The 15699-nt window shown below is 33.7% G+C and overlaps 1 protein-coding gene across 3 annotated transcripts in view; it reads right to left on the bottom strand.

Moving 5' to 3' along the window:
• Window positions 1-205: 205 nt before the first annotated feature.
• The window catches only part of LOC126863986 (protein real-time), a 56477-nt gene continuing 40983 nt past the window's right edge, over window positions 206-15699 (bottom strand). For 2 of the 3 annotated variants that reach the window (XM_050614805.1, XM_050614803.1), the window contains 6 exons: window positions 11811-11935; window positions 11465-11533; window positions 5274-5520; window positions 3447-3553; window positions 647-789; window positions 206-572 (listed from right to left, as the gene is read on the bottom strand). In XM_050614805.1, coding sequence (XP_050470762.1) covers window positions 503-572; window positions 647-789; window positions 3447-3553; window positions 5274-5520; window positions 11465-11533; window positions 11811-11935 — 761 coding nt within the window. In that variant the 3' untranslated portion in view covers window positions 206-502. The remainder of the gene's footprint in view (window positions 573-646; window positions 790-3446; window positions 3554-5273; window positions 5521-11464; window positions 11534-11810; window positions 11936-15699) is intronic. The other variant, XM_050614804.1, reaches the window with a different exon arrangement.

The raw sequence follows: 15699 nt of genomic DNA, 5'->3' as shown, positions 1-15699 counted from the left end.
TTATAATTAACAATTTCCTATCAATAATGTTAAATCAGTTTTGACGTAGGATTTTCATTCAGGGAAAATAGTTTAGATATTGCATGAAAGTTGAGTGAGAAGAAAACGATAGGAAAATTAATAGATATATATACATATAAATAAGTTTCGTTGTTTAAACGGAAATTAAAGGAGTAAAATAAACACGAGGGAATATAAATTTCCATTATGTTAATTTCGAATTTAAACTTTTAATTATACTTTAAATTGTTTTACATATTTTATGAATTAAAATTTCGTGCACTCTACCAAGCGATTACAATATAGATAGTTATATACTTATTTAAAACATGATAACAGTGCTGTTATAAACTAAGATTCAAAAATTTAAATATTATAATGTTATTGTAATATTATATTGTAATATATTGTAAATTAATAAACTTATTCAAATAAAGCCACTATTTTCAATGTTTCATAATCCTAATCCTTGGTAAATACTCTATGACGTATGCTTTACACGTCATCTAGACAAAAATGAAGTTGCTTCTGATTTTGTACTTATAGCAGATTGCAAGCTCATCATAGATCCTCTAAAAATTAAATTATACAAGTATATTTATGTGTAACACAGATTATATGAAAATTAATTTGTAAAAAGAAATACCTGTAATGAACCGAAGATAATGTTTCATAAAAATACATAAGCTGGGCCTTATGACCACTAATAGATGGAAGAAACTCTCCTGCATCATCTTGATTATGCCATTGCAATATATACACACCAGCATTTTGCATTATATGAGAACCCTATATTCAAATAAATAATTATTATAAGTATAAAAAATAAAAATATAATTAGTAAAATATGTTAAAACATGTAATCATTGTATGATAAACAAATGACCCCACATAAATGAATTACTTAGCAGACATTTCCTTATTCTCGATACATTGAAATAAGAGTTGTGCTATTCTTTTACAGTCTTCTTGCCAAAAGGTATCCACGCTTTCTCTACCTCGCGGCTCTCTCTTCTAGAGACAATATTTCTGTCCTTTAACATCCTAAGTTTAACAATAAGCGATAAGCTCGTGACTATTTCGTGCTGCTGAGTCTCGCTCGCGTATGGATATAATTTGGTAATTTGACTGCTTTTTCTCATATTTATATGACATATAATATTTTATAATATCATGAAAGTACATATTTCTTACGTAATCTTAAAAGATAATGGAAAGAAGTAGGACATCTCATAGGAGAAATTCTTTCCAATTAAAAAGAAACGAAACTAGCAGAGCGTTGTATACGATTCCAAAAAGCATGATAATGGAAAATGAATTACATATTTAATTGTATTATAATTGTCGTTATGTTAAAATCACCTCTTACTACGATTAACAGAAAAAAGATATACAATTTTTTTTATCACTTTTCTTAATTTTGCTGGTCATTTCACGGGTTAAAGCAACATAACGTCGTGCTATATTCCTAAACTCTCTCACGCCCAACAATTAAACCTTCAGTACCCGATAGCTACGTGATTTTATGAGCCATCATTAGGCATCTGCCACAATCTTATCCGCATCTTCCACGGTTTTTATTTTTTTCCTATCATAATTACATACAAGTAAAATAGAGCACATTTCATCGTGTATGTAAAAGCTGCTCGGTAACAGATGGTATAAAATTCTTGATTTATAAGTATTATAAATGTTGTGTGTGAAGTGTACGTTATTATGTGCATAATGTATGTTGTGTTTGTTGCCTTCATCTTCTTTAATTATGTGGTTAAATCCAATGATTTAAAGTTAAAGATCAAATGTAATTTTTTTATACTTTATTTTCATTTTAGTTTGGCTTGTGAAAAAACCATTTTTCTCTGAAAACCCTGTGTATAAATTGTATATTTGCGGAGAATTATACAGATGATCGCATATATAGGCCACAGAAAGATTCGGACACTGCACAATTTTAATTTCTAATTTGTATATTTATACTAAATGTATAAAGATCAACAAAATGTAATACATTATGTTACGCTATACTGTTATAGACAGCAGTAGAAAAAAACTTTTGAGTTATTATTTATTGTTGTCTAAATATTAAAAGTAATACTAAAGAAGAGCGAAATTTGTGCCGCAAAAAGTTTCGGACGAAAAGTATACATTGAGGAATTTTGTAGTTTAATTCTTCATTAAATGTTACCAGTATCTGTATATACAATGTTTGTAAACAATGCTTCGTTCAAGTCCGAGCACTTTGAATTGCGAATATGTATTAGTTTTGTAACTAACTTGTTTAGGGTGAATCGCAAAAGCCGATATACAAATTTTAAAATACGACAATTAATAAGTTTAAACAAAATAGTGGTAACTATTTAAAAAAAAAATTATTTCCCCTGTGCAAAAAAATGTACACCATGTCATCAACTAAATATTAACTTTCGCGAATAATCATTATTAGTTTTAGTTCTATGTGTATAATTCTATTATTTAGATTCATATGTATTAGAATTCGAAACATTTTGTGATATAAAATATCACTCTTTTTCAGTGTTTCTTTTAGTATTTAGATAACAATAAATAATAACTCAAAAGCTTTTTTCTACTGTTATGCTGCCATATATAGTGTAGTGTAACATAATGAAATACACTTTTGTTGGTTCTTGTACATTTACTGAAAATATAATAATATAGAGCTTATAATTTAAAATTGTACAATATCCGAATCTTTTTATGATCGACTGTATGTATAATGCGAAGTAATTTGTATTGTTCTAAAGATCTATGAAAGTTATTTGTTTCTATATAGAAATTGTTGCTCACTCATGCAAATTCTCAAAGAACAGAATGTTGGTAATGTTTTGTTTGAATATTAGCGGATCACAAGAATGTACTACTACATGACGGGAAAATTGCGACAATTGAGATCATTTAAACGTGTCTCTAATTTTCCTTTATTTTAAAAATCATAAAACAATGAGAAAATGAATGCAGAAGTATTTAAAGAGTGATATATACATTGGAAATTTTACTCCTAATATAAGAGATTAAAGTAAACTAAGGTGGAAATAAATCTTTTTATTTATATTAAATAGTGTATATACGTATTTAATAATAATATTAAAAAGCTCCAAGTATCATGAAAGCTCGAGAAATATACAGGGTGAGACACGTAAAGTGTGGCAGCAGAATATTGTGGAACACATTGATGACACAAAAAAATGTTGTTAAGAGAATCTGAAGTATTCTAGGTGTCATAGTCCTTTTCTTTTTTTGTTAATATATATTTTTTAACACACGTAAGTATAGCCCGCATTAAGATAATTTAACGACTATAGTCATTTAAGGTCAATCAACTTGATTCCATCAAATCAGAAAATATAGAATATATGTGTGAATATATTTGTAAACGTACTCTATACATTATATTCTTAAAAACACCAATATACTCTTTGTTTACTTACTTGAATGCTTTCACCATCATGACAAACAATGCTCGGTTCGACCTTAATGAAATGTCCTTTGATTTCTTTCATCTCTAATAATTCTGCATCTTCAGCTGTAACAGATTCTGAAAAATTTACATCGATTATTTATACAATTATTCTGAATACAATATATTTATGAAATACGTATTTCTTAATACTTTCGCAATAGAATGTGAAATTATTTTTGTCCCTGAATTGTATCAAAATCATATATTTTTTGTTGAACTGTGAAAAGCCTGCACCCCACCTCAATGCATTCTTTTTGGAATATTTTTGATCACATTATTGTGAAGTATGAATAACGGCAAAATATTATAAGAAAAATTTGTTTCTTTTCGTGCATTTCTTGGTATATACAATTCTACATTATACCATAATGTTGCCAACCGAGAATTTATTTGGTTCGAATTATATACAGGGTGGTTGGTAACTGGTGGTACAAACGGAAAGGGAGTAATTCTACGCGAAAAAAGAACTCGAAAATATAGAATAAAAATTTTTTTTTTAATTTTTCCATCGAGACAGCGATCTACAGTGAGATCCGTTATAACGAGACGTGATAAAGTGCACGCGTACCGAGCGAAAATTCAAAGTCGATTTTCTCGAAAACAAAGCCTCAAACGAAAAATTTTTATTCTATATTTTCGACTTCTTTTTTCGCGTAGAATCACCCCCTTTTTGCTTGTACCACCAGTTACCAACCACCCTGTATATCTATGTATATTTTCCTTTTTAAAATCAACATTTCAATTGTTACACATACCTAATAAACAATTTTCATTAAAGTTACTATTAATTTTTCTTAATTTTCTCCTTTCGTTCTACATTTTAAGATGTTTTTCACCTTTTTTTCGATGTCAAGGATACAATTGCTCCTTCTTATTATTTTTCGATTATTTATACGTCACAATGACAATTTTTTAAACTCAAAATTAGAATCATTGGCAATGCAATACACAAAAAACAATTTTGAACATCTATCAATTTTTATTCATTTTGATTAATATCTTAATGTTCTGGTTACTCCGTGGCTAATCGACAGGTTAACGTCAATGTTAAGATTAAGTTCTTTTTCGTACTCTAATTTAAAGAGTCTGATGTGTTCTAATAACACTCTCTCTCTCTTCCCTTTTGCCTTTCCGTCTGATTTTGTGATGTTGACATAACAACTATGTATATGTATAGATATAATAAAAAGGATACAAATTTAGCTTTTATATAATAATAATTCATATGTGCTTTATGTATTGCATCATTCAATAAAGTTCAGTACCATGCAGCAATAGTACAGTTATAGTAATAGTAACTGAATTATGATATGCGTACTTCATGTATTTGAAAATGTGAAATTTTCATTGAAGGATAACCAAAAGGTGTTATATTTCTATCTATTTTACATTTTTCTATCTCATACTGCATAACATCAATAGTGTTTATAACTTTGAGGTCATTGAAAATATAAATAACTGCTACGTATGTTTATGTGCAATGTTTGTTACAGGAAAGAGATTTCTCTTCATTAATTAAATAATTATAATTTTATAAAATACAAAGTTGCGCTCTTTTGTTATAATTTGGATAATGGATTACATATTACCTAAAATAATATAATAGAAAAGAGTAGATGCTGTGCAATAGAAATATCGGTTAGACCACTGTTTGAAAGTATTTAGATGCTAATACATTATACAATAAGTACTTTAATAATAGCTTGAGAAGCAGTTGCTGTAAAGGGTCAAAATCAAATCTTTCTAATTTGTAATTAATCTGTAATTTTATTCATATACATATACGTATACATACCCAATGAAAGATCTTTGTCATCGTTATAAGCTTGGTAAAGTACGGTGAATATTATATTATGACGCATCACATCAAAATCCCATGTTAAAACTGCTCCTGGATCATTAGAACGGATTATTACACGATGAATTTGTCCACGGCTTAAACTAATGCAATGATATAGATTATGCTCTTCTTGAGACGATGTAGGTTCCAATTCCACTTTATATAGATGTTTCGGTACAATTCCTCCTTCAGTAATGTAGGCCTAACATTAATAAAAAGATATATGTTAAATGTACATCTTAAGAACAGCATAATAAAGTGAATAATGCATATTAACAGGACTGAATCACAGCTAATGCGGCACAAAAATGTGTACGTTAAATTTTCAGATTTGCAATAATGCACATGTATGTGGGCGCATTTGTGCGTATGTGTCGAATATTATTAAATATATGGTTTTAACAGATAGTATACGTAATTAATGATTAGAGATGTATAATAGTCTAGAATAATAAAAAAAAAGATATGAAAATAGTAAAAAAGATATTTAACATTTTGTATGTCGATTTAATTGCACTCAAATTAACTTAGGAAAATTAAATTTGCATATATTTAATAAAACAATAAAATGTTTTACAATAAAATCAAAGGATCTCATTCATTTTTGGCTAAAAAATTATGGATCTTGGAACTACCGAACCTTGCGGGAAAAAGTTGTACCGCAGTTTGTGTGGATCATTTTCTTCAGGTGAGATCTCTACTTTCTCACCTTTAAATTCAATTTGAAGACGTTCTTATACTCGAAAGTAGGGCGGTAAAGCGGAGATCATTTTTTTCCGAAAATTGTATGCACTCAAATAACTCTACAGAATTTAATAAACCCGTTTTGCGATTCATTTTATAATACATTTGAAGGTAGAAGCGTTCTTTGTAAAATGATCCCTTAAAAGTTATACGATTTTTTCCTACCTTCTTATTGCATTTTGAATAAAAACTCTGCTACTAAAATTAAAATAATCCAAAATTCAATAAGAGAAGATCAAACGTTCAGATTTCTATTTTGTGATCTATTAAACATAATACATATGTTTAAAGTTTAGACGATTTCTCATAGACCTTGTTTCTATACATAAATCGATGTGCGTTTCATTGCTATAAAGGAAAATATCAAACAAAAGGAGAGCGAAAAGAAGTTCCTGTAAATATTGTTCCTGCAAACATATGTAGTATCGTGGAGAGATTGTCTAAGAAAGGCCCGACGAAATATGTACAATGTTGCGAAAAAGCCCAAGTGCCGACAGGTCGAAAGAGTCAGGAAACTTCAACTGGGCCAAGTGGCCCATCAATGTATCCTCGTTCCTTCAGGCAAATAGTTATTCGAAAGAAGGCGTACGACCATGAGCGCGGACGCTTACCGAACACATACGTGGTGGGGGTTATGAAAAGACAACAAAGGGATGTTTGAGGGAGAAAGACGATTAACCGTCAATTGTTAATTGAGAGTCTAGTTGCGAGGAGTTAGTTGCGAGTCGTGAGTTGAGTTGAGAGAGTTGCGAGTTGTTATGGGTTGTTAATTGTTAGTTGTGAGTTGTGAATTATCAATTTAGTTGTCATAGCTATATCACATTACTGTATTAAGTTTAACTCACTGCAAATAAATCCATTTATCAATAAATTTATCATATAGAATAGAAATCTGGAAATCCTAATTTCTAATAATTCTGATAATGATTTTATACATATGTAAAATAAATATAGTGATGATAAAATCGCACCAATATCTATATCGTATCATATCAATCGTATCAATATCGTATCAATATCTATACATATACATATGTCGGGTTTCATTAGAATTAGGGTTAGGGGCGTGAAGCGAATCTTCGTTTGGATTACACGTCGTCGTTATGCAATAGAAAAGACATTGGCTAGTGCAAATACGATTACCATAGAACCGGACAAGTAACCGTGGTAATTAGATACTCGAGAAACTAATGACCATGATCCTAGGTTCAATAACGAATCCGCGGACAACGGGACGGTAGCCGTACGCACTCGCAAGGATCCAAGTCGGATTCTGTGTTAATAGTCGCTGACCGTAAGGCGTTAATCTTTTTGTCGATGAGACCGCAAGAGAGAATGACTTTCCGTCCCGGTGATACCTCAGAGGAAAACTATGACGGGGTGTGTCTAAGGACACGAGATCATCGGATTCGTCGGGGACATCCTACGTTCGGAAAGTAAGGGAAATTGACGTTGCTGCTAATTGACCAATCTCCATATCGGTAGTTAGAAAAGGATGCTAGCCGCCCTTGAGGGAGGGTTGCTAGTGGGAGACGTCGTTCGTGGAAAAATAGGTCTCTCCTGTCTTCCCGTAACTGGGACAAAGACTGTGTATCTGTTGAAGGATTTTAGGTAACTAGATATTAGTGTTTATGACGGTCCTCGGGCTAGCCGATCACGTACTGTGGAGACGCGTCGACATCTGGTAAACATCCTGCCCGGAGAATAGGATCTGCGTGTGGCGAGCTACGGGACAGAAACCGTTGGAATGTTTACTGCCATGTGCCGCTACAAATCTTTCTTTTAAGGAGAGCTATAGGATTATTCAATGCCTTTGTTAGATGGAGAGTTCGTCCCGTTGACCGCGGCTACGTTCGGCGACTAATTGTCGCCTTGAGCCCAAGCTCATTGTCACAAGTCTCAAACAAATACAATTGGTTAGAATGACGGCAAATCGTTTTGTTACAACTGTAGATTTTAATTACAACGTTTTTATGGATTTTCCCGAGGTTTCAGAGGGAAGGCACTGGTGTCCTCTTATCTCCGACATATATAAAAGGAGTGAAAATTAAATTTTTAACTTATAGTGAAAAAGTATATGTAAACAATAAATTACTGGATTTAGAAAAATGTTTTAAATGTAAAAGTTTTAAAACAGTATTGCTTGAAATGTATGCAGTATGCACAATGATAATGTAGGTATCAAAACTTTTAAACAGTATATTTACTATGAAATATTAAGATGCGCGTGATAAAATATTAAAAAGTGATGAAGTCACTGTCCAAAAAGAATTTACGTAGTGAAAGTATTATTCGAAAAGAACTAGAAAGTTAACAGCATAATTAAATCTTATAAGTGATGAGTCACGAAATCTCAATTTCATCCATACACAATAACATAATAGGTAATGTATTACTAAAATTAAATATCATTAAAATGTACAGCATTAATTTTTTTCATAGCGAACCTGACAATTGGAATAGCTGGTACGTGTGTTCCAGGAAAATATAAAATAACGCTCGAGATGTTCATCAACAAGCTTTATAATACGACCATAAAGAAAGGCTATTTTTGAAAGAAAATATTAAGATATTAATTGCAATAATGGTTTGTTTTCTAACATTATCTTTAGAATTTTCAATTCTTTTTATACCTAATGGTCAGATGTAAATTGAAAACCTATCATCCAAAACGTAAATTAAAAATGACGCAATAGAACTTATAGCCAAGGTTTCGATCTTGGAAGAAATTACGCGATGTTATCGAGAAATTTTAGACACCTCGCGTTTATTCAGGTACAGCTCTCATTCCATCTAAAAAAGACGCGCATCAGAAGTTCATGTAGGGATGCTTAGGACACTAAAGATGCCATTGATCAGCAAATTAACATTTTCCGATAGGAATTAATCAACGTGCATTCTCGAAAAACCATAATAACCTGGGATATTTCGAATTCATACGATCAGATTCGATGAAACTAATTCAAACATTCAGCAGGCGAGATTCAATTTCATTTTTAAATAGTTCACTCCTACATTTATTTATAAACAAGGCTATGATTATAAATTAAAACGGGTGTATTTATTTATTTATTTTGTTGAAGTAAAAATTGTTTAGTTTTCCTGGTTTTCGAAGCCGTTAACACTAACTGCCACGCCGAAATCACATGTTTCGCTCAAGACGCCACGGGAGTATTTTTATTATTCAAAGCATATAATGGCAAAATAATAATAAATTGATGATGTAAGACAACATTCTTCCCCAATGGACCGTTTATCTTATTGGTGGTCACGGTGACCACCGTGACGTCTTGGTAACAGTTGATAGCGACATATTATAACAAGGCTTCGTTTATTTCAACAAACCAGTCGCATTCGTTATTTCGTCATAAGCAAAACGTCCAGAGTATATTGTTGGAACGTGTAGAAGATATTAATAAACGGTATTTGCTCGTTCTATATATAATAGTAAAGTATATTCACACTTCTAACTTCAATTATATGATTATAAAGCAGCATTTACGATTATTTTCTAAGGTGTGTTTATAATAATATTTTCTTTTTTTTTTATTAATATTCTAATAAAAATGTTTAATTGTTCAATGGGGCACTTTTTATTTCAAAGTATCTTCTATTTATCGGTTATATTCCAAATACCCTAACTGTCAATTTTCATTCAATTTTTACAATCGTAAGAAGTTCAAGCGCTCCGGTCACCAATGACCACCGTGGCGTCACAGGAGAAACCGTGGCCGGTAATATATGATCAACGTGGCAGTTAAAGTGTTAAGAGTTTAGTACTAAATCAATTTGAAGGGTCTCAGACTCATAGCCCTTTTTTGGAATATGCCTTGTACAGATGGTGCAGCGAGGTATAGACAGGTCAGTTTCGGAATTATACAAATACCCATAGGCCCACGGGGCTCTGTTGTAATGCAATGCTGCCAGCGTGCGAATCTGGATTGTCTTACACTGTACTTATATTTTTATATTTGTACTTACACTTATACCGAAATATATTTCTGTTACACATTCATCCACGCGCTCCTCTAACAGATTTTATCAGTATAATTATCAGTTTACCAGTCAAGATAACAAGTCATCCCTTATCAGTTACCCCAAGTAAAATCATGACTGAATAACTACTAACAGACATTCATTATAAGCTTATGAGGCAGTCAAAAAATTGATGGAGATGGATATGATGTAACATAATGTTAGCTATACGTAAGTATATGTACTTGTTAAAATGCTTCAAAAGAATAAGTAATCATATGAAAAGAATGTTCTATCAGTAACTAAATCAATTTGAAACTAAAAGAAATATATGTATAGAATATTCGAAAATGATTTTTTATGAACATTATTCTACACATCTGAATCGGCGAAGATCTATAAAAAGTAGCCGCAAAATTGACCTTCACCTTGAAATTCAAGGTCAGACCTTTTTTTATTGCATCGTATTCTATTCGTCATGAAGATGAAAAGTCTCAAAGGAATCATGGGTCGCAACTCAATCGTTCTTTTGGAAAGAAATGCCCAGTAAAGCTCCATTAGTTTCGGAACTCACTTATTTTGTAATGTGCTTACATCTTCCAGTCATACAGAAAAAATAGCATCCGTTGTCACGCATAGATACTTCAGATCCATCACTATATACTTCATATCTTCGTTTCTTTCTTGTTAAAAAGAAGAAGACAGCTGTCTACGTCAGAATGTGTAACCGTTTTTTTTTTATTTAATTTGTACCTTACAATTTGTCCAGCTGGACATTTGGTAAATTTTTCTAACCGAGTGTAATCGTGGGTTTAGATTCCTAACCTAAATTTAAGTGTAGATTTTCGAAACTCGAGTGGCGGTTGTATATACATATAGGAAGAAATTACTTAGAATGTTGACCTTGATAACATTGCAAGGCCATCGAAATCGATAACATGTATCATATTCTGTATATTTTTTTACCCTTTTTTATTTTATTAAACTTTATTTCGATACAAAATGAGGTCAGTATTTCTTAGGTATCTCCTTCAAAATCTCATCTTGCATATGAATATATTATACATACACTGTATTTCATAAAAAGATGTGCGTAACGCGACTGCAGTCATGAACAATTTTCTAGTCTCGAACAATTGGACAATAACTCCTATTTGATAATTAAATACCTAGATGTTTTATGTAACTTCACGAACAGCCCCTAAGCAAGCCCCGATTATAAGAACACACATATATATTTTGATTAATTGCTGTTATAGTCTAATAAAATTTGGTTCTTCTATTTCTTATATCTTTGATCTCTCATAACACTAGACTAATAACTATTAGAAGGTGCTACATATAAGTACAAAACAATAATAAAACATAAAAGCACCAAATATCACTACGATTTTTAACAAATAAGACAAAGATATAAAAATCCTTACGTTATTAGCAGTTGCGTCGAAAATATAAAATCTTCGAGGTACCATACCATAAACCTCGCATACATTGTCCTAGTAGTTAAAATACATTATTGCTAAGTAACTTGAAACTAAGAAGTATTAAAGACGTTGGAAGTATTACTTCTTGCATGTGTTTTCATATATCTTACATAATGAAAACACGAAGATAATATTATATAAAAACATATATTTACGTGGTATATGCAATATTTTATGGTGTTAATTGTCGGTTACAAAGAAGATATTTTTTATTCGCGGTAAAAATACATTTTACATAAATATAAGATAGTAAATTAAACATTAATAAATTATATATAATTATTCTTACCTCAGATGATCCTCCGAGGAAATCTGGGATAAATTCAGGATCGATATAGTCACTTAGGCTACCAGGACCTTGTTCTTGATAATTGGTGCCACAGTAAAATATGAATTTTTTTCTTGTATTTTCATCTGCGCAAAAGATTTAAACAAATTAATACATTTTTATGTGAAAATAAATATTCATATATGTCGAGTCACGATCCGAGTCCGTGCTCGAGTCGCTATCACGGTGAGGGTGTAACGTCAATTCATATCAGAGACCAGGCCACACACCACGGACAGGATTTTTTTTTTTTTTTTTTTTTATTTATTTGTTGAAATTACAATCAATTCTCGCGTTGAGAATTTTCAGTAATTTTTCTGGCGTGGCGCAGTGACATGGCTGTTTATTTACAATAAGTTAATACTTATTATAGATAGATATAATTTATAATCTATGAGTATTATAAGTAAGTGCATATGCTTGATTTGGATAATTAAATGAATCTAACGTTTAGGTCTAGCGGGTAGTGCCTCTTCAGCCTGCGAATCTGGTCGACGGACAGGATGGCACCCAGATGTCTGCATATCCTTGGCGCGCACCCTCAATAGTCTTAAGTGCCCACCAGGGGGCCTTGGCATTTTTATAGTTAAGGTCCTTCGGACCAAGCGAGTATTTCCTGTCTTAAATTTCCCTTTACGTTTATTGTCTACCACGTGTTAGCTTAGAAAGTTGGTTTCGTCCACATCTGGTATGTTCCGTTGGCAACTTTCTCGCGAGGGCGGCTAAAACCCTTCCTGGTCCACCAACCGTCCTATTATCCAATCGGAGATGGTGTCTACTGCCCTCACTTCCTTAACCAAAATTGTCATCAACAAATCCGATAGTCCCGTGTCCTTAGACACACCCACCCCTAGCTTTCCTCAGACACAGTATCGTCAGTAAAACTTCACTTATTCTGTATCCTTAGAATAGTCAACATATCTTTACCGGTCTCTACTCTTATAAGTCGCGTAGTTAATGTATTGTTGTAACTAAGTCTTATATAACGTGGTTGGAGTTAATTGTGATTTATGTTAATTCAGTGCGTGTTACATTGTGATTGCTGAATTCATAATAAAGGTTGATTAAAACCAAGTAAATAGTTGTGTTACGACTCAACTATATTTTATTTTCACCGACCAACCCAAAAATTACGTGACATTTTGGCGATCCGTGCCAGGATCCATCAGCTTCGAGAAAACGAAATTACGCATTTCGGGCTACGGTCAACTTCGAAGATTGAGGATCAACGGACCACTGCAACAGAGCAGACACCTCTGACGTTTCGACAAAGGAACACCGCAACGGCACCTTTCCTACGGGCTAAACGATCAAGGTGAGCGAACGCTGAACTCTTTTGTCAAATAGCACAGACAGTACAAGTAGTATAACAATGACAACGCCACAAGAAAGTAATACCGAAATGGTCGACGCCGCTTCAACTAGTAGTGGGATAGACCCAACGGTTAGGGCTTTGTTAGACGCATGGCAGAAGGAACGCGAGACTTCCACGCAACGATTTAACCGACTCGAAGCAGAGATCGCACGAATAAGCGATAAGTTAGCAAACATGCAAATGAGAAACGGATCAGAAGCCAGCTCCCTGATAACTATAGATGAAATAAACCCCACCACTACGGATCAATCAGTCTTCCGAGAACCCCCTCCAATGACTCAGCCACCCCAATCACCCGAGGGCAGAGCGTTCCTCCAACGTTCTACGCAACCAGAGCTTAAAGCTACAGATGTAATAAGATGTATATCATCACTCAACGGCGAAGATGATATAGGAGTGGAAGAATTCGTTAGAGAAGTCGAAGAGATGAGGGTAATGTGCAGCGAACAGTACTTACTGCTAAGAATGATTAAGACTGAGAGAATTTCGGGAAAAGCAGCTATGGCAATACGTAGTGTGCACATTTCAGAATACGCACATTTATACCAAGCATTACGACAGAACTTAGCGACTCGAACCTCGGTCCGTGAAAACCAGGATCAATTACGAGACATTAGACAAGGGTTTAGTGAAGGCGTACAGAGCTATATTACTCGGTTTAGACGAGCCTACAATGAATTACAGCACAGCATTACTAATGAATACCCAGATGAAATGAACAGACGCGCCGTGAGCGACAGAATCTTGAAAGACTCGATAACGGACTTTGTTCGCGGATTAAAATTAGAAATAGGACAAATACTACTGACCACTCCGCCGCAGAATTTTATTGAAGCCGAGAAACGCGCCATCGAAATCGAAAGATACTTTCATGAGCACAGAACCCGTAAGCAACGGACCATTCGCCCCGATAATCGACCACGACCAGTAGCAAATTTCACGTCCACACCGCCCAGAGCGATTCAAAATGGTTTCGCCCGACAACCTAAAACGGCCTTTCGACGAGCACCGTTAGAAGAACGAGCCCAGATACAATGTTTCAAGTGCAAACGCTTTGGACACAGATCAAACCAATGTCCAAATTTTCGAACACCAGGGCCTACAACAACGAGCACCCCCAATCAACTTCGTCCAGATGGAAACGAAAGAATCAGGATCAATGCAACTACAAGAGAACTACCCACAGTGCTCCTTGGACCAGCCGGACAACCGAAACGAACATTTCTTGTCGACTCAGGGGCAGGAATCAACCTGCTCAAGCGAAAATGGACAGCAAGAACAGAACCGGTACCTGTGAAGAAATTCACAATGGGACACTCTGAATTCGAAACTTCCGAACGCGTCATTATAGATCTGTTTGACAAAAAGATAGACTTTCATATAATAGATGATGATTTTCCGCTAATAGAAGATGGAATATTAGGTTTCCCCGCATTACGACAGTTTAAATTCAATCTTTCCAACAACAGATTAAAACTAAATAATAATACTATTTTGTTACAACCGGCAACGACCATATCACCTGGGCAAGTCATATCAAAGACAGTGTACCTAGAAGGAAAACCGACTCCAGTATGCTTTATCAATGGTGGTGAGTCCAACTTAAAAATCACTAATTGCATCGAAAATTCCAACACCTACAATCAAATTTCTACATTCAGAGATCTAGTTAGACTTTCACATATAGAAAAGGCTCTCAGAGAACCAATTGAAAAGATATTACTTTACTATTTGGACGTCTTCAATCTCGAAACAGAACTCTTACCGTGCACTTCACTTGCTAAACATACAATTACCCTAAAAGAGAACAAAATCATAAACACTAAATCCTACCGACCCCCTGAATGCCACAAAACAGAAATTAGGCGACAGATGGACGAAATGTTTAGGAAAAACATTATAGAACCTTTCGACTCTCCATATAATTCCCCAGTATGGGTTGTACCAAAGAAACAGGACGCCTCGGGAAAACAGAAATGGCGAATTGTAACTGACTTCAGAAAAATTAACGAACTTACGGACCAAGACGCATATCCACTACCCGACATAGATGACATAATATCGCAGTTAGGAAACGCAAAATTCTTTTCCGCCCTAGACTTATCCTCGGGATTCCACCAGATTCCTATGGATCCCAAATCAAAGAAGTACACTGCATTTAGCACACCACAAGGACATTACCATTATAATCGAATGCCGTTTGGACTCAAAAACGCGCCAGCGACATTTCAAAGAATGATGGACACTGCGCTTCGCGGACTTATTAATAAACATTGCTTTGCATATTTGGACGATATTATTATTTTTGGTCAATCGATAGAAGAACACAACCAAAACCTAGCTATCGTTTTACAAAGACTTAGGGAATTGGGGCTGAAACTACAGCCAGATAAGTGCGAATTTTTAAAGCCCGAATTAGAATACCTCGGACATACCGTAACAAGCGAGGGAGTAAAACCCAATCCGAAGAAAATA

This window comes from Bombus huntii, chromosome 3 (assembly GCF_024542735.1).
Source record: "Bombus huntii isolate Logan2020A chromosome 3, iyBomHunt1.1, whole genome shotgun sequence".
Taxonomy (NCBI): Eukaryota; Metazoa; Arthropoda; class Insecta; order Hymenoptera; family Apidae; genus Bombus; species Bombus huntii.
Note: the sequence above shows the minus strand (reverse complement) of the source record. Positions and strands in the feature narration are given on the sequence as shown.